General features: G+C 38.1%; 1 protein-coding gene across 4 annotated transcripts; it reads right to left on the reverse strand.

Moving 5' to 3' along the window:
• Positions 1–34: 34 nt before the first annotated feature.
• Positions 35–22,369, reverse strand: plcg1 (phospholipase C, gamma 1). Of its 4 annotated transcripts, none has more exons than XM_033969820.2 (33): positions 22,060–22,369; positions 20,937–21,225; positions 16,205–16,357; positions 15,822–15,915; positions 15,423–15,470; positions 14,340–14,424; positions 14,159–14,242; positions 13,665–13,687; positions 13,168–13,237; positions 12,987–13,088; positions 12,511–12,629; positions 11,257–11,342; positions 10,552–10,672; positions 10,111–10,279; positions 9,729–9,851; positions 9,532–9,633; positions 9,076–9,263; positions 8,316–8,516; positions 8,109–8,228; positions 7,852–8,032; positions 7,700–7,777; positions 7,516–7,619; positions 7,338–7,431; positions 7,192–7,264; positions 6,194–6,357; positions 6,008–6,104; positions 5,694–5,918; positions 5,456–5,604; positions 5,198–5,312; positions 4,769–4,930; positions 2,554–2,642; positions 2,053–2,327; positions 35–1,973 (listed from the first exon to the last, which is right to left on the reverse strand). In XM_033969820.2, the coding sequence occupies exons 2-33, from the start codon at positions 21,151–21,153 to the stop codon at positions 1,931–1,933; spliced, it is 3,954 nt and encodes a 1,317-aa protein (XP_033825711.1). In that variant the 5' UTR covers positions 21,154–21,225; positions 22,060–22,369; the 3' UTR covers positions 35–1,930. The 4 variants fall into 4 exon arrangements, with proteins under 4 accessions (XP_033825711.1, XP_055078779.1, XP_033825710.1 ...); XM_055222804.1 differs by having other exon boundaries at positions 7,192–7,261; positions 22,060–22,358; XM_033969819.2 differs by having other exon boundaries at positions 35–1,976; positions 7,192–7,261; positions 22,060–22,358.
• Between the last annotated feature and the right edge of the window lie 421 nt (positions 22,370–22,790).

The raw sequence follows: 22,790 nt of genomic DNA on the forward strand, positions 1-22,790 counted from the left end.
AACTCTTGAAGATTGAGTCACACAAAGACAGTCCTTAATTAAAGCAGTATTATTTTATTTACTTTTAGGCTTGAGTATGTTTTATATGAAAGGCAAAATTAAAATGAGTACATTTTCTCTCCAGAGTTTTAGGCACATTACACAAAGGCATTTGTAAAATCAGACATAAGACAAGGTAAGACACTGACGGGCTCTGCTCACCCACTCCTCTGAAGTCCAGTTGATTGACATCTATAGACAGTGAGCTCAGGGCAACTGTCAGGTGCGAAGTTTCACCTGTCCTGAGCAGACCCGAGTGAGTGCGCAGGTGTTCAGACCTAGCTGGTCTTGTGAAATATATGGCTAAATGGTGGTGTACAAAGACAGGCGCATGGACACAAGCAGAAAGGTCAGCAGTAGAAGATGCAGCTTTAGAGGGAGAGCTTTTCACAAAGGCCATTCAATGAGAAAAGACAAAATAACATTGGGACATTTCCAACAGGATGGTCAATGATTTGGGCGAGAACCTGCATATTCCCTCCCTTTCCTGCTGTTATTTCATCACAATTACACTGTATGGCTTAGTCCCAGTGTGTGATCAACCACTGAGTGAGAATACTGAGTTTAACATATTAAAGTACTCTTCCAACACTGTCTAACATAAGTCTCATTACAGACAGAATGTTTCATACAAACTTGGTCAAGACTTCAAAGACCCAGTCAAAATCCATGTGATGGCCAAGCACCTCATCCCACTCTCCCAGAACACAGAAGGCGAGGTTTAGACAAGTACTACAATTCTTAATATAATGACAAAACACAGCCTCCAATGATGCATCATCTGTAATGTCTCAAATTCCCAGGGCTAAACTTCACCATAAAGGGAATAATTTGATCAATCAACAGAATATCAACAAATGAGGATTCAGTTCTAGGGTCAAAATTCATCTGAAAATTTGTAGCTGTATTAGTAGCTGTAAAACATAGATTAAAAAAGGTAAAACAACTTATGACTCCATGACCATAATAAAAATAATTATTTGCAGCCTCTAAATTCCAGTAACGAGTGCACACAGTCAGTCTTTTGGATTACATTCAAAAATATTAGGTATATTTGATTTTATATGCAATCTAAAACCTTTGGGTTAGTCCCTGATGCTCAACACCATCATGATGTGGATAAAGAAAAAAAATTAAGAGAAATTAAAAAGGTGTGAGACTGGCTTAAAGGCACCTGCAGTGCAGGGGAATGATGTGCAGTTTGTAGGAATGTAAGAAAAAAGGCCTGAAAATGAGAGGCTGGCTGCTGCAAAAAAAACAGGCTACGAATTGCCTAAAAAATATTAAATCACCTCCAAATTTTGCATGAACTACACTGGAGGCACAAAGAAAAGAGACAATAAAACAACATACTGAGCCCTCGTGTTTTACACATATACATAAAACTCACATTATGAATGTTTAAATGTTTAAATAATTAGAATATTAAAACAGAGAAAGAGCTCTTTGAGAGCAGATCAGCTGCTACTGTTCTCTGGACAACAGCACAGCAGGAATAAATACAGTACATACTTATATATTCAGATTTGCTAAAATGAGAAGGGCAACTAATTTAAACTGCTCTTTTTCCTTCCTCCAAAGTAGTTGATGTGCACACCTTCAACAGAGGAGGATGTCCAATCCCCACAGCAATCAGCTCAGAGCAGGGACTTTCAGCCATTTTTGTTCCTGTTCGCAGGACGTCCCACCTCTGTGTCCGAGTCCCTCCTCAGGAGAACAGGAGGCCGGAACAGGGCTGGGGCAAACAGGCTGATGGTGGGGGTCTGGAAAATGAGAGCTGCCTGAAATGTAGGCCAAAGCGATGGTGGGCGTTTCCATGGAAACAGTGTTCACAGCAGTCAGTGACATCATCAGTACAAGGGTGGGGGGGCACATCCTGATTGGCTTGGACTCAGACACGGTTCTCTCCACCCACACGGGCCCCACGCAGCATCCTACTGCAGACACAAAGACAGCCTGAGCACTGGCTCATTTGGGATACACTGCTAAAGCCTGATATACTACAGCACACACCTCCTGTTCTGAGAGTCCATGTGGTCCAACAGTGACTGCTGGGACAGTCGAAAGTCATCCATGGGGGACTGGTAGCGGGATTCAAAGGAGCCCTCCCTGCCCCTGTAGCCTATAGCCTGAGCCTGAGCGGGGGACTGAGGCAGAGGAGACATGTTGGAGGAGAGTGATGATACAGAACCAAACTCCCCCAAACGCTCTCGGCTCGCCTGAGACGACAGGGCCACAGGTGAAGACCCCACAGCCAGAAACGGGCTTAGAACCTCTCCATTTTCATCCTAAAAATGAAAAGTGGCACAAATGAAAAACAGACATCATAATTTAGAAACAAATGTCACATTTTGACACTTAGATTAAATTATCACAATTTGTGGATGGGTATATTGATTGAAGTGTTAATTATTCACAAAGTGATTAAAATCAGTTTTTTACCCAGACGGATTGAAAATCACCACATCAATTCAAAACACTGATATTTACAATGATCAAAGTAGAAAGACTCACCCTGCCTCTGGTGATCTCCATGTAGACCAAAAGTGAGGCCAGCTCCAGATCCTCATTGAAACTGTTCTTTAGAGGTACTGACCGGTAACCTACAGTCACATTTTGACATTACATTAGAACCAATTGAAGCGTAAATGTTACACAATAAAAAATAACCAACACTTATAGCTCACAATTCCCAGCACGCAAGGCTTGGATAAAAATTGGTTTATATATATATATATATATATATATATATATATATATATATATATATATACACACACACACACACACACCGTAAATTTCGGACTATAAGCCGCTACTTTTTTTCCACGCTTTGAACCCTGCGGCCTATACAGCAGTGCGGCTTATTTATGGAATTTTACTGGATAACGGCCCCTGGGGGGCGCTCTCTAGCTGTAAACGTAAAAGTGAGACAGACGTGGGGAAAGATTCTGCTCTGAAGAATTCACTAGTTTTGATTTTGAACGATCATTTTGCGCATCATGAAATGGATATGATGCAGTTTTTAAGATAAAGAAGGAAATAGAGCAGGGGTCGGCAACCTGTAACACGCAAAGAGCCATTTGGACCCACTTTCCACGTAAAATAAAACACTGGGAGCCGCAAATACTTTTTGACATCTAAAATGAAGATAACACTGTGTATAATAATAATAATAATAATGTAACGGAATAATGTAGGTTTTATTTTCACGGACAAGCCTTCTACACGTGGCAGATAAATATGCAAAAATAACTTAAGTGCATAAAAAAATACAACTCACCAAACCGCTGCATCAGTGTGAGCTCTGCGCTGATTATGTGATTATGTCTACTCTGCTCCGCAGTTTCTTTCAAAAAAAACCCACAAAACTCTAAAGGCGTATCGTTTAATCCCAGGTGCTTATTCTCCATGTGCCAAAGCAGTTTTGAAGGTTTCATTGCCTCATTTGCTTTTCCCGCATATTACGCAGAGCGGACTCTGCGCGTGAGTCACCTGTAGCGACAAACCCAGATTTTAAGTAGGCATTGTCTGTTAAATTTATCTTTCTTTTTCTTGAAGATCGTAGTCTCCTCTTCTGGCTCCTCAGTTGTCCTTTTCCCTTTTGTTAAAAGCTCTCCAAAGACTTTTGTTTTGGCTCATTTTCACTCGCTTGTGGCTCTACTTTTGTGCGTCGTGTCTGATGTGTTATACGTGAAACGTCATCGCGGAGACAAGAGCAGATAATATACTTGCTACTACATCAAATAGATTTTTGTGGCGATTTCCAGCAGGATTTTCATGATACATCTATGGACGACCTTATTGACCTTATTAGTGTGTCATTAGGGACGGGCAAAAGTTGCTCCTGACCCCTGTGCGCACAGCGTCTGAAAATCAGGGCTCTTTACGCAGGACTGTGAGCTGTGAGCTGTGTCTGTGTCTGTGTCTGTGAGCGGTGTTTGTTTTGAACATTGTTCCGCGAGTGTGACGCTTATTTTGAGCAACGAAAAATAAGAAAATATAATTTTATTTTAAGATCACAATAATCTTCCAATTTAAACTACAATAAAAAAGAGCTAACAGAAATAAAATGCACTTAAATTAAATACTTAAAATTTATTTTCCCAAGCCACGCAGAGCCGCAGTATAAGGCTGAAAGAGGCGCATGCGGCTCCGGAGCCGCGGGTTGCCGACCCCTGAAATAGAGCCACTGCACGTAAGCTCGACATCAATGAATCCAACTTGGTCAATGTAAAAAGACGACAAAAGTTTTCAGAGGAAATAAAAGCAGATTTTCCGTGTTGGTGCAGCTTTATTTTCTAAACCTGCAGATGTGTTCATCCCGTGTTGATGCCAATTTTCAGGCACAGTTTAAAAAAAAGCGTGTCGGTGTACCGTCTTTCTGTGTAAATATCTCATGTTACAATATGAAAACCTGCAGCTTATATTCAGGTGCGGCTTATATATGGACAAAATTGATTTTCTTTTCAAATTTAGCTGGTGCGGCTTATATTGAGGTGCGCTCTGTAGTCCGAAATTTACGGTGTAATATATATATATATATATATATATATATATATATATATATATATATATATATATATATATATATATATATATATAAACAACTATTATTATTATTATTATATCATTTCAGGTAGAGAGCTGGCCCTGTATACTATTTTCTTATTTTTTTTTTTTACTTTAAATATATGATATGATTCCATTACTATTAAGATTGTGGTACCTGTCTTGAGACCCTGAATGGGGAATGTAGCCTGAGCCAGGAAATTTTGGTCATTGAACATGTCGATTTCATAGACAACGAAGCGCAGAAAGGCAAAGGCAGAGTTGCACACAGTGAACTGGAATGGCTTTCTCGGCCAAGTGGGGTTTAGGCCGTTGTCAGCTGCAGAGGAGAGAGAGAGAGAGAAAAAAAAAAAAGGATTGTATGAATACAAAACAAAATGAAAACAGGTCACCTCCAAGTTAATATTTAACCTCAAATACACATAGAGGCTTAAACTATGGTAAAGTATATGACTAGTACTTCTGAGCAAAGTCATCCCCTTTCAACACCCTCACATGTTTTTGCCAGCTTCCTGTTTTTCTATAACGAGGGAACAAAAACATCTGTTGCTTCAAAAAATAAAAAAATTTAAAAAATAAGTCTCACCTTCAGAGTCTGTTTTTTGCTTGGCACTGTCGTACTCTGCCCCACACACCTCAATCTCAATCAGTGGGCAAACAATTCCACGGCCGTGTTTTGGTAAATGCCGAGCTCCCAAAACCTTAAATAAAATGGCAATGATTTAGGTCTGTGTATCTTTTCAACATTTCAAAGTCAAGTCAAGTGAAACAATATATACAATATATTCCACAATATTTGAACTTGATTACATGCTCCTTTCCAAATATACAAAAAACACTGAACCTCAATTTGCAGAGAGACAGGCTCCACGCTCCGAAGTGTGTGTCTGTCGAAAGGATCAAAGGTGTCGTCCCTCATGATTGGCGGCTGGAGCACATAACCACACCGCCCATTCAACATGAACAAGGCCTGGTTCATCTGCATTGGCTTATCTAAGAAAGATACAAAAGAAAGACACAATAAGAACTTTAATATGACTGGGTCTGGATCTTGTTTTATTCCTTCATAAAGAAAGAGAAACCTGCAGTCTGGAAATTGAGTGCCACCAGTTGAGACCCACATAGCCACATGGGCAGAGGGTCGTAGTTGGACGAGTCTAGTCTTTGGCCTCTTGGGTAAATCCGGGACAGTTGTAAACGATTGTACTGTAAAAACTTCTTCCCCTTGATTTTGTTGACATATTTTTCAGCCTTTGTTTCAGGGAAAGATGACATGTCTCGGAAGCAGGCCCGTTCAGTGCCAATCTCTGTGAAAAAGGTTTACTGGTATCTGAACTACAATACTAAAATGGTACAGAATCATCAAATGATAAAATTACAATATAAAATAACTTACTGTCTTCATCAAATGGCACAGGTCTGCAGTAGATGACCAAGTCAGACAGTTCCAGTGCAATCTTCTTCCTTCTCTCCATCATCTTCCCCTCCTCCAGCTAATGAAAAAAATAAATAATAATTATAATATACCATTGCCATGAAGTACATGTAGTGTCTAGGAAGCAGCACAATATGTTAAATTTACCTTGGCCTCAGAGGTCATTGCCACCTCCCGAATCTTCAAAACCCATTGGTTCAGTTCCTCTTGGCTGTTAGCAGCGACATCCAACACAGGACCTAGTCTCATTGAGGGATTTGGTGCAAGAGAGAAGACGTGCGGTCGACTTCCTTTACCTTCAGGCCTTATAGCTTTATACATGAATAAAAAAATTAAGATAAACAGTTAAATATGACTAATACAGAAAACATTTACAACAGTAGCCCCAAATTAATAAAAACAACTATACAGACACAAGGAACTTTTTCTTCCTTCTAAAATATTAGTAAAATGTATTTAAACCTGACCTGGAAATTTAGAAAAAATGGCCACTTTTATATTTTCATTATTTTAGTTTCATTTATATATTTAACAATAATTTATTTATTTCTATCTTGGGAAGCTAATTTCCATGTGCAATCCTTTAAAAAGATAAGAGGGGAAGGGGGGCAAAATCTGGCCCATGCAGGTTTTTGATAATAATTATTACAGGGTAATAATACAGTACAGAAGCCTATATTTTACAGAAGATCGCATAGATCTGGCCCTACACCACATGCCTGGATTTGAATATGGCCCTCGAGAAAAAAAAACATTTGCCCACTCCTGGTTTTATGGCAAGTAAATGCACCAAACCAGAGTGGCTTCACTGGATTGTAATGCCCATAGACAACACTAGATGGAGCCACAAGCTTAGACACCAATAAGGAGTTCTAGAGACAACCATATGACACAGGTTCAATTCTTATTAAACCTTTTCTTCCGAGAATATACACAGTTGGCTCTTCATATACATTATGCTCTCATTCACACAATTCATTACTCTATACAAATTACTATTACTTCAAAAAGATTAAAATCATTTTGAAGATCGATTTCTCTACTAAAAGAATACACAGAAACTGGAAAACTAAAGGAGTTTATGGCTTATTATAATATAAAGGAGATTACTGTATGTCTATTTAGGGTAAAGAAGGGCAGCTTACCAATGTGACAGGATGACACATCAACACTTCCTCTGAGCAAATCTCCCAGTGGGCTATTTTCTGTTACCTCCTGCTGAATGAAAGTCAAGTAAAGTTGATTTCTTTCAAACATGTGTCTAAACCATTATTTAGTTACTCTTTCTTACAGCTCTGTCAGGCTCCGCAGCAGTAGGACTGATTTCCTCCACATAGTTGGCAGGAAACCACATCTGCTTCTTCCCCCCACAATCACCTTTCCACCTGAAAGACAACAAGCATGCAACTAAAGATAATGAAGATTTGTAGGATAAATGCGGGCCAGTCAAGTATAGAAGGGTCACTTACCATCCTCCTTCCTGTTTGTCCACGTTGTTGATGATGGCGTTCTTTGGAAAGGACAATTCGTCATCTCTCTGAGCTTTATACTCGTACATAGCTTTAACCGTACACTAAAAATAAGAGTAAATAATTAGGTTTTTAAGAGTAAATAATTAAGTTAAACACATACACAAAGTTACAAAACACTTACCTTGAAAGTCGGCATTTGATTGGCCTCAACGTAAAACCCAGGGTTTCTCCCCTCATACAGTGATCCATAGTCAGGCTCCTAAGCAAAAAGAAAAATAATACAACACTTGACATAGATTCAAATATTTAATGTGCATGTGTTTCTGAACTCACAGCAGTGCCTATCTTTTCCAGTGTGTCTTCGTTTATTGGATAGCGGAGCTTCATTTTACGATAGAGTGGGTGCTTCTCATAGTAGCTGATTAGGTCAACAAGGCTGTCAAACTCCGAGGTGCCCAGCACCACAGTCTGACCCTCCTGCTGCACACGACAGTGCTTTATCTTCCCCTCCGCTCTGTGCAAGAAAGCAGACATACTGGTAAAGGATGGGTTTGTCCTGTACTGCTGGGAGGACACAGAATCCAATTTACCTGAAGGAAATGGCAAAAGAGTTTGGTTCTGCTCTTTTTCTCACAAGAAATGCCCCATCCCGTGGGACTCTCATCAGCATGTTTTCAGCATGGCTCCTCGACAGGTTAGCATGGTACCACCTAGGATGAACACACATCATTAGGCCAGCAGTAACATTGATATGCTAAATAAATATAAAATAATAATAAATAATAAAAGTAACTCACTCTTTGCTCTCATGGGCATTGGTTTGAGGCACAGGCTCAGTCAGTTTCATTTCAAACTCATTGCAACGTAGCGCCACCTGCTGGTAGTGCCCTATAAGGGCATACAGGGTGTCAAATACTAGATTGTCTGTTAAGTAGAACTTTGGGGAGCCAGCTTCCTGTCTTGAGTGGATTCGACAGTGTTGTACCCGCCCTGAACGCCTGATGATAAAATAAGAACAAATAAAATTGATTTAGTTTCATGATATATTTTACATGTACTGTAGTTTTTGTGCAGGTTTGAGTTCAATAAGTTCGACTTTAAGCCTACAGTCTTTGGGAGACAACAAAATTAAATCAATATTAGAGGGATATTGACTGATTTCAGCTCCACATACATTCAGGTCAATACTGTAACTGTAGTTAATTGAGATTCCTCTCGGCCTCTTATTGAAGTGTGAACATGCAATGTAAATTCAACGGTATTGTATGTGAACAGATAAATCCACTAGTTCAGTTCTCAATATATTACATTTTACAGTAATTGTTTCATTTAATTTAACAAGCAATAATCTCACAAAAGTTGAAAATTACAAAACATAAAATATAATAATTGCATAATTATTCAATTAAAATGTTCTACTTATGATATCATTTTGTGGTTCAGGAAAAAGACACATGCAACTGAAGGTATGTCAATCGGTCTGATTTTCAAAGTATGATTCAAGTCGGGTTCAAATTCAAAGAAGGAATTTTATGACAACCCCTTTGGGAGCCTCACCAGAAGGACAGTGTGTAGTCCCCCACAAATGTCTCACTCTCCCGCACTAGAAAGGACCCATCAGGTGCTCCAGTTTCCAGACAGTACTCAGACAACAGCCGCTCTGCGATATGCCGACCATCTCGACCGGCCCCCAGTTTACCATGGAACCACTTTTCTGTCACATGTTGGTCTACACCATTTGACACCTGGGACCAAAAGAGAGATATAGTGGTAGTCTAGAGGTATATATGGAGTGTTAAACTAGAAGTTAACAGTTTGTGTTTTTTGACATTCCCATTAGAATCTGCAACATATTACATTATGTACCATTTAAATAAATTAGCAAATGAAAGCATTTGAGCTGATGACGGGAGGGTATCCATTGGGTATTGAGTATCTTCTCAAAACTGCAGCTTGTGTTGGGTCTGATGTTAGACTTGTGGCGTCAGCATCATACCAGATGTCTGTACTGACCTCTCTATGCTCTTCTTCATCATCATTGCCTTGATTATTGGATGTTTCTTCAGAGTAGTAGATCTTACTGTTTGTCAAGACAAAGAAATGAGGGTACCACTCCTAAAGGACAAAAACAAAAGGCAGATTTCAAGAACCAAGGATTATGCTTTGATGGGGTTTATTTAAACATTTTAGAGGACATTAACCCTACTCACATGGTTGATAGGGTCCTCGAGATACAAGATACCGTTTTTGATGGAGTTACTAATGTCGTTCTCAGAATATGGGGTAGAGGTGGACACTTCTTCATAGGCACTGCCCTCTGCAAGTTTCTTATGCTGCAAAGAGAGGATTTCAATTCAGAAGATGTCACTGATAAGATTACTTCTGAGGAAAGGCAAAAAAGTAAAAATATTAACAAAAATTGGGAAAGGTTCTATATGTACAATAGAATATTTTGGCCCCAAAACTAAATGCTGTATTGACTGAATCCAGCATCCCATGCAAGAGTTTCTGTTTTGTTTTTTTACTTAATTACAGGGGACAGACCACAAGGCTAAAGAAATAGTACTTATATAGAACAGTGGAGGTGCTGACCTTGATGAGGATCTTTCTTTTGAGTTGATTTGGAGAAGGAAGGCCATCAGCTGCGATATCCACTGCTTTTGTCAGCAGCATTTCCCCAAAAACCTTCTTAAAGAAAGTAGCCATATTCCTCTGCTGCACGATGCTACAGTGGTCTTCAATGGATAAGATGATAGGATAACTGTACAACAACATATGGTTTAGTTATGCCTTTATTTGTATTCAATCTTTGGATAATTAAAACTGCACTAGCATATACTACAAAGCACAAGATTTTTGAAAAAGTAGTGTTTATGAAAATAAAGCATTAACTAAGCCACTGGTTTAAGACAGGCTATAAAAACATTTGAAGAGAAAAAAACCCTAAATGTTAAGACTCAGCTGTAAAACCAATAATATCTAGATCAATATGGTATGATATTGTGATTACAGATTTACATTGAAGGCACTCACTCAGATGTAACAAAAGCATGCTCTTTGATGGTGTTCAGGACATCACAAAACTTTATTTTTGTGGTAAGGGTGTGTCCATGGTAGATGACTGGCATGCCATCTGGACCATCCCAGCAGTCCACTGAAAAATAAAAAAGATAAAATCATGCATCATTTAGTTTTAGAGCTCTGTTTTTTGTTGATCCATTGTCCTATTTAGTTCTTTCTGTCTTTTTCACTAACCAACCATCCATTGTGAGCTGCTTAAATAAAGCAAAATAATGTCTGATATACACATTTGTTTACTAGAGACAAAAATCAAATGACTCTTACTTCAGCAGAATACCGACTTTACACTCTCTATACACAGAGTATACTTTGCAAACATCCATCTTATTCAAATTGAGAATTAGAACGTAATAGATGTGAGTAGTAGATGTAATTTATGTGTACATTTCAAATATAAAATGACCATTATACTTCCTGTAATCCAGGTCTATACACTAGCGCCCAGTCAAGCAGGTTCTATGAAAAGACCATGTTCTACTGTTATACAAGTCTGTCAACGTAAAGGGGTGTGTCTAGTCGTCTGCTTCAAAAGTAAGTAACTAAAAGGATATGAAGGGGTGTCAGGAAGCCTGTGATTATTGAAGCTGAAAGAAAAGCTGTGGTGATATGATCTTTTGTGGTCTTAAAGTATGTGCTGTTTGTTAGTTGTCGACCCACGTTCGATGCAGCGGCAGCCCATTCTCAGACAACGTGCGTACGCCTCCAGGGACGACTCACTGGAAAACTGGTCTCCTGTCAGATAGCTAAAAATAAGAGGGTACCGTCAAACTACAGAAACACATCACATACAAGAGGCATTTCAACACAGGTGGAAAATGCACTGTTGCATCAAAACACTGAAAATAAAATTGAAAAAATATATTCATGCATCTTTATAGACCTTTCACATAGGCTGGTTCACAATATGAGTCAAAAGAAACCCTGTTGGAGCCACTTGGATGCAAGATTTTGTACAGTTTTAAAGAACTGACAATATTTCCTGTGTTTTGGTGTATATTAACAGGTGTTGACAGACTTTGCTGTTTAACTACAGAACCACCATCTGAAAGCCCTTAGCAAGAGACTGTTAGGAGTTAGTTTAAATACATTTCTGTTTGAGGCAGCCCAAAGTCTATGTCTACATTCGATGTAGTGAAAAACTACATGTGAGACCAGTGAGACAGACCAGTGCAAAGTCAGTCAAAATGGGATGATGTGGGAAAGCTATTAGGGACAATCGAATTAAACACAAATGAGCAAGATGGGCTTTAAAGTTCGTCCCAAAAGGCAGAACATTATCTGACCGGGTGATGTGGCAACGTGTTGATTGATGGACAAAAATTAAGTAAGACTTGTTGTCACATTGCATGAGCACATGTACAGATGTGTTTCTTGGACATTGAGTTTGTTTATTGTCTGGTTTGGGGCTTTGGATTGAAAAGTAAAACTTGGATCTAGTCTGTGCTCATTCCTTTTTTATTCATTCATGTTTACTTTTTAGGATTTGGCAAAAATGTCAGAACTTTTTAGTTGAAGAAAATATGTACTTTTGGTCAATGAAAATGCATGTCTTTTTAGTCAGTTTTAAGCAGTATAATTACTTTTACTTTTTATTTAGTTTCAGTCAGCAAAACTATGACATTGGCAAAAACCATGACAAAAATGTGTTAGTCAACAACAATGGACAAAACTAAATTGTAGTAACATGGCAGTTTTTGCTCCACTTTTTAGATGAGTAGAAAGGAACTGTGTAGTTTCAGACTTTGATTTAATTTCACTGTATCATCATGCTTTTCAGAACTGCAGTTATCAAATGTAACATGCATTCCCTCTGCAGAGGTATGTAGGTTATTCTTGGTGTTGTTCGCATGTAATTGTTCCCAGACTCCCAGTATATGATGAACAAACACAAATTGTTGGCACAGTACTCACGTGTTATGGGAGGAGGAAATCCAGTAGTGGGACAGGGGGTTGTTCATGTTCTCAGGACACACCTGGTCTAAGGACGAATCCCAGATGGTGTTCTCCTTGGAAAACAGGTATGTCAGGAACTAAAGCACAGAAACAAAAGGAGAAGACACTTATTACAGAAGCAAAACACCATACACCGTCCTAAACTGCCTTCTTTGAAAATGTTTAAACGGGAAATTACATGTCACTGTTGCAATGTATCCATTATTTATTGTATTTTAAAAGGCCATATTTAGACCTGATTTCAAGCAACAATTTCTCCAGTTATTGAATGTTTGCCTGCACAGCCATTTGCTACCTTCCAGTTAATCTACATTGTGAGTTGGTCATAAAAATATTTGAGAATTTTCCACTTATTAGACAAAAACACATTATTTCACACAACAAAATGTAACATAAATGTTTTAAAAAAGAACAGAAAATGAATGGGATCGCACCTCTTCTTGACAAAAATATGGTTGCTCCACTTCTCGTAGTGGATCTTTCAAGTAACTGAACATAAAGTCTTGCACTTTGTTGTTGTCCGTGGCCCATAGTTCCTGATAAACACATTGCATCATGAATATAGATTAATGAGAATAAAATCAAGAGGATTTCCACAGCGTTTGTGATAATTACATTTTGATGTTCAAGTAAGAAGTTCTTGAATTCTTCAAGTGAAATCCTTATTTCTGGTCTATCAATATATCTGAGAAAGACAAACAGAGATAAAATCATGCCTTTAAATGTTAATGCTTTTCAGTATATAAAATGTTTTACATACTGTATGTATTATTGATAATGATTAAAAATATATTTAATAATATAATATTAAAACTTAATTTAATAATGAACCTACATAAATTGATACAGTATAAATTATATTGTATATTAATTAAACCAGGTCAAAACAATTTCTACCATGGAATTCTTATTAATTCCATAACTGCTAACTTAATGTGTGTGAATGCATACTTTTTGCTGTATGAAAGTGTCCCCAAATATAGGTCAGTAACATTACACTGTTCACATTTTAGGCCCAATTCCCTCCTATTGCAATGCTTCACATAAAGTCACAAAACAGGACAAGGTCATAATGGAGATAACAACATTTTCTGTATTAAATATTGACCTACCTTTTTAGAAACGGGATATCCAACTGAAAGAATAAATAAAAGCAATGTATTTAGTTAATTTGGCAAAGTGCTGCGTCAGTGTGCATTACTAGATATGTGGATGGACGTGTATAGATCTTAAGCAGTGGTGTGGTGGGGGTGGGGGGATACAGGATGGTACAGGGCAGTGGGGTCATCTATTTAGCGTGACCCCAGCCAGTCTGTCGGCCCATTTTCCTATCCGTCAATGTGTGTGGCTGTGCATTGTGTTGTCTATGTGTGTCCGCCCTAACAGCCTGCACCAAGAGGTTTTAGTGAGGTTTTAGCAGGCTCATATTGATCCAAAAGCCATTTGAGAATGCGCCAATAGGGGGAGGAGGGTGGAGAGTGGTGCATTTGGCCCTCATCATCATCATCATCATAAGCTCAGGGAGATGAAATTGTCTGAGCTGTAAACAGTCTTGGAAAATATGTGTCAAAATGTATGTTTTGTTGTAGTTGTTGTCAAGACTTACACTTTTCTGGGCATCAAACATGAGGCTTCGATACAGCTGCGCAAACTGACTAAACGAAACGTCACCATTTCTCATTTCAGAGTCCTAAAAAACATCATGCAATAAGTATTAATTAAACAAAAAAACAATTGAAAATAGTGTAGACAGGTTTTGGGACATTGGGTCATAAACAGGACGTTACCGGAAGTTTCTCTCGAAGGAACTTCATGTTGGGCACCCTGTAGTTGACCTGGCTAAGCATGTTCTTCAGATCCTTGCAGGAAATTCTAAAAGAAAATACACAAAAAATATTAATAAGCATGTACTACCAATCAACAGGTTTAAATTTAGAGGCAAAATTGGCCTGGGCTTTTTTGGGTGGTTTAGTTATCCTGTAAACTCTGTACTGTGACAACCATATTCAATGTAAATATGTAAAAAAAAATGTCTCAAGAAAGTATAGCAAAAGATATATTTCTCTGACTTCTCGTACTTTTCAAAGTACTACTGCAACATCAGGCAGTAGTACTTTGAAACTGCCTAAACATCATTTTTGACTTAAAAAAAGAATTTGGGGGAATTTTCCATATAGGCTTTTAATAGAGAAACCTTATCCTTATATTATTTTTATGCTAGCAAGCAATCAAAATATATCACAATAATTGCACTACGTAGTCATCACAACAGTACATACATATGATAACACACAACATATTGAAGAACTAGGACAACTATATTCTCATAAATTTAGCTTAACCTACTAATTACGATGTCAAAAGAAGTATGCACGTTGGATACAACTGTAATAAATATATTACAATCAACAGATTTGTTTAAATAATGCAGGCTCTCCCCGTGATATTTCAAAGGGTTTTTGGACTTGGACACTTTAGACAAACAGCTTTCCATCCTCCACATTGTGCTTCCTGCAGCAGGAAGAGGAGCTGTGTGCAGCTGAGAGCTCAGTTCCTTCAATAAACCTCAGACACCTCACAACAAGAGGTACTGTTACTACAAACAAATATGATCTATATAGAGGTAAAACCAGTTTGAAATTTGTACTTATTATGAACTACTGTTTTAATTGCTACTGATATCATGAGGAGGTAAATACATTTTGAGTAGAAATGTATGAGAAGTATCTCGTTACTCTCCTCTCAGTACCATCTTAAAGTGGCGCCATTTGTTACTGCACTGTGGTAGGACAGAGGCTGTCTCTAGACGACCAGGCTCAATCTAATTATCTCCATTTCCTGTGAGGATGATTTGATCAGGCCTGACTTACCTATCCTCTCTGTTACGATCCACAGCGTAAAACTGCTTGCGTAACCACCTGAGGAAGAGCAAATGAAGGTGTCAAAAACATATGTGAGCGCTAAAACATGTTACAAAGCCAGAGGTTCTCAAAATACAGTACAGGAATCACTGGCAATACATAGACTTTTTCTGGAGGTAGTTTTTTGCAGTTTAAGTTATTAATTATGTAGTTGCATCAAAGCTGACAATGTCTAGCTTAAAGCTCCAGTGTCTAGCTTAAAGATGACTGCTACTATGAAACATTTGGATTTACAATAGCACTCAAGGGCAACCCAAGGACACAGAGAACACAAGGAGATCACGTACAGGGTAAAATCAGTATGAAAACCACTGACCACTAAAGTATTTCTATGCGTCTATGTCATACCTCTCTATCTGAAGTGGTGTTGGAGACTTCAGTGTATCAGCCACAAGCCAGTTCAAACCCTTAACCCACATAGTCATTTCTTCATCGGATGTGGCTACAGGTAAAAAAAATCATTAAACATATCAAATGTTATACAACGGAGTTCACAACTTTGAAGCTGCTAGGAAACTATTTGAATCACTTCTCAGTATTTGTAAAAAAAATACTCACTGATGCTCCTACCTACCCATCTAGTCATGAAGCCAACTATAAATGTATCACTTTTAATATCTTGTGGCTGTCTCTATAAAAAAGCACTTTACCACATTTTTTGCAGTAGTCCATCATTTACACCAATAGCTATACATACATCTCTTGTGACAACAGAAAAACTGCATATTCACCTGCCAGACTGAGGGACCGCAGACGAAACTCGGTGCCATACAGAATGACAAAGCAATGAGCCGTTTCCAGCCGAGCCGCAGAGTCCTCCACATAACGCTCAAAGTCCCGGGACTTCTGACCGGGACGGATCTCCTTGATCTCCCGAATGTCAACTGTAGAGAAAGGAAAGTGTTTATGGTAAGTTTATGTATACATAAAATCACAAATTTTATAGCTAAGTTCAGAATCAGGCCTAACCCTGTTAATCACAACTGAGCAATGTATTTATGACTTTCTGTTCCCATTTTAAAAAGTCATTTGTTGAGTTTGTCCTAAGTGATAAAAATTAAATATAAAGGAATCGTGTAAAATTATGAAGATTATTTGCTTGGGATCCAGAATACTGGTCATCCATGAATCACTGGTGAATCTCCATCCATTTATAAGGAAAAAATAAAGATCTTTGTATGCAACTTTGAAATCAAGGAAACTATTTATAAATACTGACTTATATCGTAATGGAATTTATATTAAGGCTTTTTTAGATTGATTTTATTGCTTAAAGCTCGATTTAATTTGTCCCCTCAAACATATGATATAAAACTATTCATCTGTATCAATCTGTATAAAAAAATACAGAGATATCTTTCTGAATTTGCTAGATAAGAAAGTTACTTCACAAATGACTTATTTATAGTACAAAGTTACATTTTACTAATCTTGAATCATGCGTCACAGGTCAACAGAGTAAAGGGAAATAAATATGATAAATTATTAGAGTTCTAAACCAAAACTGACAGAAATATCAAACCACGAGAACCTGACAAGGCGTTGGTATATGGACTAGTTGAACCTTGTCTCACACACACTCTCACACACACACACATCTCCTGCTCTTCTTCCTGCCTACAAACCACACATCCTGTGCTTTTGTCGCCTACACACCACATGTGCAGCAGTGAAGGTGAGTCTGTTTCTGCAAAAACATTATCCAAAGTTTGTGTTTCTCTCACCTTCTGGTCATAAAAAAGTAAGAGGGGCCAGGACTAGAACAAAAACAACAAAAATGAAACAATAACACATCAACAGATCTCTGGATTCTAACCAACATTTATTTACAACTGGTTTGTCCTGCTGATTGTGGTTAGAAAGTTCATAGATCACTTGAACTTTGTCAGTGAGTCAGCCCTAATCTCCTGAGTCATTTTATAAAAATTTTGTGAAAGGCAAACCTGGAAGAGATGCAAATCCTATAATACACTATGATATGAACATGGTAGGAAGAACATCCACTTAGCTGGCCTTATCGGTATGCAATACGCATTGTCAACAAAAACATTATTTGTGATCATATTGATATGGCAGAGTTATGCAAAATTTGACTATTTGCCAATGCTTCTAATGACCCAAGTGAAACAAGCTTATAATAGCAAATACACTTTAGTGTCTAAAATAAAGTTTGCTCAGATTAGAACTTTTTTGATACAAACAAACACATCTCTGCAGACACTGCAGAAGTCTGAAATAAAGGAGGATTGGAAAAACTCTGTCAGAGCGTCCATTCCATTCTGGCGTATGACATGAACACATTCAATTCATGTAGCTTGTAAACCAACTAGTCCAGTAGTACCTGCTTCTGCAGCATTAAATAATAACATTTGTGGTAACATCCAGGCCCGACATGCTAAACTACATGCGTATCATGTGTTTGGTAATAGAAGAGACACAACACAAATTGTCGTCAAACAGTTAATTACTATTGTAATATATGTGACATGTCGGTTATCAGTCAAAGCTCAAGCACAGGCCAGTAATTTAGGTTGAAGTAACCACCTGACAAATAGAAATGTATGAGGCTTTGTTTGAGCATTGGCTTCAGTCCAAAAGGAGGCATTACACTAGTAAATGTGGTACACACTGCGGTATTTAAAAGGAACTCTAGCCTATGTAAGATTTAGATTTTAAATTTCATAAACCAATCTGTTTATGTGTCCACAGGCCCAGATACAAGCTAAAAATGTTCAAGTCAAATGTAGCTTTATTTATAATAAATCTAATGGTTATTTATTCTAAATTACATTGACATTGGGCGTGATATCCTATTTATTCATGCTATAATTTCATCTGATCATCTGATCAGAAAGCAGAATGAATGTCACATGAGTTTAAACCTAAAAGGATTCTCGCTGATCTGACTCCTCACTACCAAAACCCAGCACTTGCAGCCATTAATCAGTGCTAGTGCAGCCTCTGAATTCTGGAGATTCTGAACTTTCACTTAACACCTTTCCATTAACTGACAAAAACTTGTTTATGTGTCCTCAATCTACAGGTTAAGGTACCGGCTACTGAGGTTCAGTTGTGATTGTAAGACCATTTTTAAAATAATACAGCACAGGCACATAGTTCCTTTAAGGTTTTTTGGAAAAGGACTGTAGTGAACCAAGTAGAGACAAAAAATCCTTGCTGTTTTACGTTTTTATCCACTTATGTAAAGCAGTGCACTGCAATAGTTTTATATCATATGATTGTGAGAACTAATTAAAATCGTGTTTTAAGCCAACAAAATCAATCAAAAAAATATAAATTCCATTGCAATATTATAAGTCAGTATTTATAGATGGTGTCTTTGATTTCAGAGCTATATACAAAAAACAGGTCCAGATGATAATAAATTACACACTATTCCCTCAGTAGGGGTGAGATTACATAAAGTCCTTTTACTAGTAGAAATAAAACTCTTGTTTAAGGACAGATGGTGTAGATTGCAATGACAGTATTGGGGATCGACTGTCAACCTTTTGGGATATGGACATCGGTCTAACAGTTCTGCCAAAGCATATAACAAATTAGGATATAACTAAGAACATACATGTGAGATTGTACTCACTGTATTAATATGTGATTCAAAAAGACCTAAAACCTGGCCCCAAAAAATAAATATATCGTCCCTTTTGACCCCAGGAATATTTGAATGCTGAAATCCCACAAGAGAAATAAACATACATTTGACCAAAGCAGATTTATATTTAGCCTCTATTTGGGTCTTTCGTGTTAAAAACAGCTGCCAAATTGTTCACAGACAGCCCAACACTTCCAGTAAAAACTCCCGTCTTCTATTTCTGAAGCTTAATGAATTTGACTCAAGTATCAGGTGGCAGAGATGAGCTCATGATGTACGAAAGCTTCAGTGTATAGAAAATGATACTCTTCATCTTCTACTAAAGAAAAAAAGAAAACCAGCCAATCTTTCTACAGCAGCATCCGGAGCAAATCGCAGCTGTGCGTAAGGCATCCTGTTGCACAAGAGGCAGAAACACCAGTCTGCCTCATTTAGGGTGGTACAGTGGATGTGATCCTTTCTGATAAATCATATTTATTTAATCAGTTGGTTTTATAAAATCTCCTTAAATGTCTACTGAAATCCGTTAAATATTAGATCTTAAAAAGCAGACTACTTAGTAATGCTGTGTCATTATTGTTAGAGCCTTAATAATTATTCAACAAATAAATGATTGTGAGTGTTGATTTTGTCTGTAAATAGATTTTATGTTATGAGAGTTAAGCAAAAATAAGTATTAAACTTCAGCCTAAACCCCTTCGGTCTAGGGAAAAACTGAAGTGTTATGCAAAATTTTTGTGTTATTCATGAATTATTGTAACATGATTAATGATTATGCAAAATGACAAGAAAATAAACCTTTTTTTTTTTTTAAGCTTTATAAAAGATCAATGTTATAGCATGTGACTACTCTAAGTAGAACTAATTATCTGAAATTATGGGTTAGAGGATTTAATTGACTGATCTAGGCACTGAGCTAAGCCGTGATTTTTAACATAATTATTTAATGCAGAAAAAGTTTCAAATGTGGTAATGTGCATGATGTTTTGTGAAATGGGGACATTTTGCCTTCTGGAAGTAATTTTCAATATGAAGGGACTGGACTGAAAAGCTAGAATTTATGATTACTAAGGATGCCCTGAACTAAACAGTTGTAGCTTATCATTAGGATCAGGACTGCAAAATAATATCAAACTGTTCAATAAGACCTTCACAGGAAAATACACATATATGGCTCAATACACTCATGGTACTATTCCAGTGTCATTTGGCACAACAAAAAAAGCAAGCCCTATGCTATGTGAAGACATAGTGTAATTTAATAATATTTTATGTTTTATGATCATTAGCATAAAAATAAGAGAGGAAACAATTGTTTTTGTCCTAAAATGTATTTAACTGTGTCCATATCATGGCAAATCCATCAAGATATGAATCGAAATGTGAGAAAATTGTATTGTTGCTCCTCAACAGTAGCTACATGCAGCTTTCTGCTTTTCTGATTGTGCATTAGCATGTTTAATGATAAGCATGCTTGCCTTTTATCCAAGATTATATGTTTCATCATCAAAACAATATTAGAAAATGGTCATAGGTTAATCTATAACCTTAAACATTGTAATAAATATTGAACTATTGCTTATTTAGTACCTCAAAAGCTGAAATGTTGTACCAAATTTGTTTATTGGCAATCCAAAGCCACTTAATGTTGTTATCAGCCCCAAAAGTCCTTATTGATCGGACCCTTGTTAATATAGGCTATAAAACACTTGCTTGTCTGTTATTAGTACTTAAATCTGAGACCATCTTCCTACTTTGGTCAAAGCGTTTTGAATTGTGCACTCTTCGTAACCTTTATAAATAAAAACATTTTCTCAACCCCTGTGCATGTGTTTGCCTTCTATACTTACTCTCTCCTTCTATTTTATCCGTGCCCCTGGTCCAAATAATAGTCCTGGTTTCGAGTTTGACTTGAAAAGTCCTCCTCTCAGGACGCTGGGACTTTTTGGAGTAAAAAAGGGTGAGCACGGTGCCCAGCTCCAGGTCTCGGTACAGGTTGTTCATCTCGGTGTCGCTGTCCATCCATGGGGCAGGCCCATTGGAAAAGTAGCCTGTGGTCCCAGCCATGTTCACTTCCCCCGTTTGTTAAGCGCTTCCTCTTTAGAACAATCTGCTTGGGCCAGGCCTAGACAGGGATACCTAGGAACAGAGGGGAAACCCGTGAAACTCTGAGACCACAAGTGTATGGGACAAAAGTAAAATAGAGTATTTAGAATTAAGACATTATGCAATCTAGCTAGTAGCCACAACCAGACATAAGTTCATCTTTTGCCCAGTCTAAAGGAAAGCCCAAAGGTAATATTTAAGCAAAGTCTACAAGGAGAGGGCTAGGAGCTCATGTAAATCATGGCATAAGGGATGTGGCAAAGGCCTAGAATACTAATTAGAACTGTATGTCAAACAAAAAGGTGGACTGACAATTATAAACAAACATTGCAAAATATAGTGTTCATATAGCCTACGTTGATGCAAACTAATTAACACTCAAAGCATGATGGAAAAGGGCACTGTCCCTTAAAAGTACGTTTTTGTGTTTAGGGTAAAGGTAAGAGGCCCAGTGCAAAGCAATTATACCTCTACAGTAAAACACCACAATTCAACATCTGGGTGTCTCTGGGAGAACTTTCACCCCAGAACCTAAACAGGCCACACATGCAATTACCCACTGAAAATAACACTCTTTCCGTGGAACAGACCCCATATTATTATGGGAAGAACAACTCGTATTGACTGGTAACGGACTGGTAACAAGAACCGTCTGTTCATGCTATTTTCACAGCGTGGAAACGGACGGGGCCGGTGAGCTAACATTTGCCAGGGCCAGAGTATAAATAATGCAGGATTTCCCACAATATCAGTGTACAGAAATTGTCTTTTAATCTGTTAATCGTCATCTCCGTATCTCTGTCATGTAGCATAGGGACAATAATCCAAAACAGCTGTAAAACAACACGTCTGGACTGCTGTACGTACCGCCGCAATCTCGGCCCGAGCGCACATCTCCCTCCCTCGGCTCAAGTCCTGCTCCGCTCTGGCGTTTTCCCTTCGATCGTTTTTCCCGTCTCCACTTCCTCCAAAAACAGGAATGTCCCGGGATTAAATCATGGCCTGTTTTAGGATAAACGCAGCAATCCCAACCACAATGTTCCCCGTTTCTTCACCTGCCCTCTGGCTGTCCATAGAGAGAAACGGGGAGACAGCGAGTGCCGTGGTAAGACTACGCAAGTTTGTGTGCTCCTGTGTCGGCCTCACAGTCAGAGGCAGGCCCTTCCCCCAGTGCGCAGCAGCCACACTGTCAAGACGCGGCATTTCGCTCCACTTCCGCTGGAGTTTCACAATAAAAGTACGGTTTTCAAATATAATGGTAAATGGTCATATTTTTATATAGCGCTTTCCACTTTCAAGGCACTCGAGCGCTTTTCCACCCTCAAACATATCAAAGAGCGTTACCAAAGTAAATAAAACCATTTTCTCAACCCCTGTGCATGTGTTTGCCTTCTTTACTTAGTCTCTCCTTCAATTTATCCGTGCCCCTGGTCCAAATAATAGTCGTGGTTTCGAGTTTGACTTGTAAACTTCACCTCTAGGGACGCTGGGACTTTTTGGAGTAAAAAAGGGTGAGCATGGGGCAAGGGTTGTTTATTAGTGTCGTTGTCCATCCATGGGGCAGGCCCATTGGAAAAGTAGCCTGAAGTCCCAGCTAC

This window comes from Periophthalmus magnuspinnatus, chromosome 7, assembly GCF_009829125.3.
Source record: "Periophthalmus magnuspinnatus isolate fPerMag1 chromosome 7, fPerMag1.2.pri, whole genome shotgun sequence".
Lineage (NCBI taxonomy): Eukaryota > Metazoa > Chordata > Actinopteri > Gobiiformes > Gobiidae > Periophthalmus > Periophthalmus magnuspinnatus.

Coding starts and splice junctions, on each gene's coding strand:
- plcg1 (XM_033969818.2), bottom strand. CDS start 21,153: ATGGCTGGGACCACAGGCTACTTTTCCAATGGGCCTGCCCCATGGATG. Junction 10,673..11,256: donor GGGCTGCCGCTGCATCGAAC/GTGGGTCGACAA, acceptor TTTATTTTTCAG/TGGACTGCTGGGATGGTCCA. Junction 5,919..6,007: donor TGTGCCATTTGATGAAGACA/GTAAGTTATTTT, acceptor CCTTTTTCACAG/AGATTGGCACTGAACGGGCC.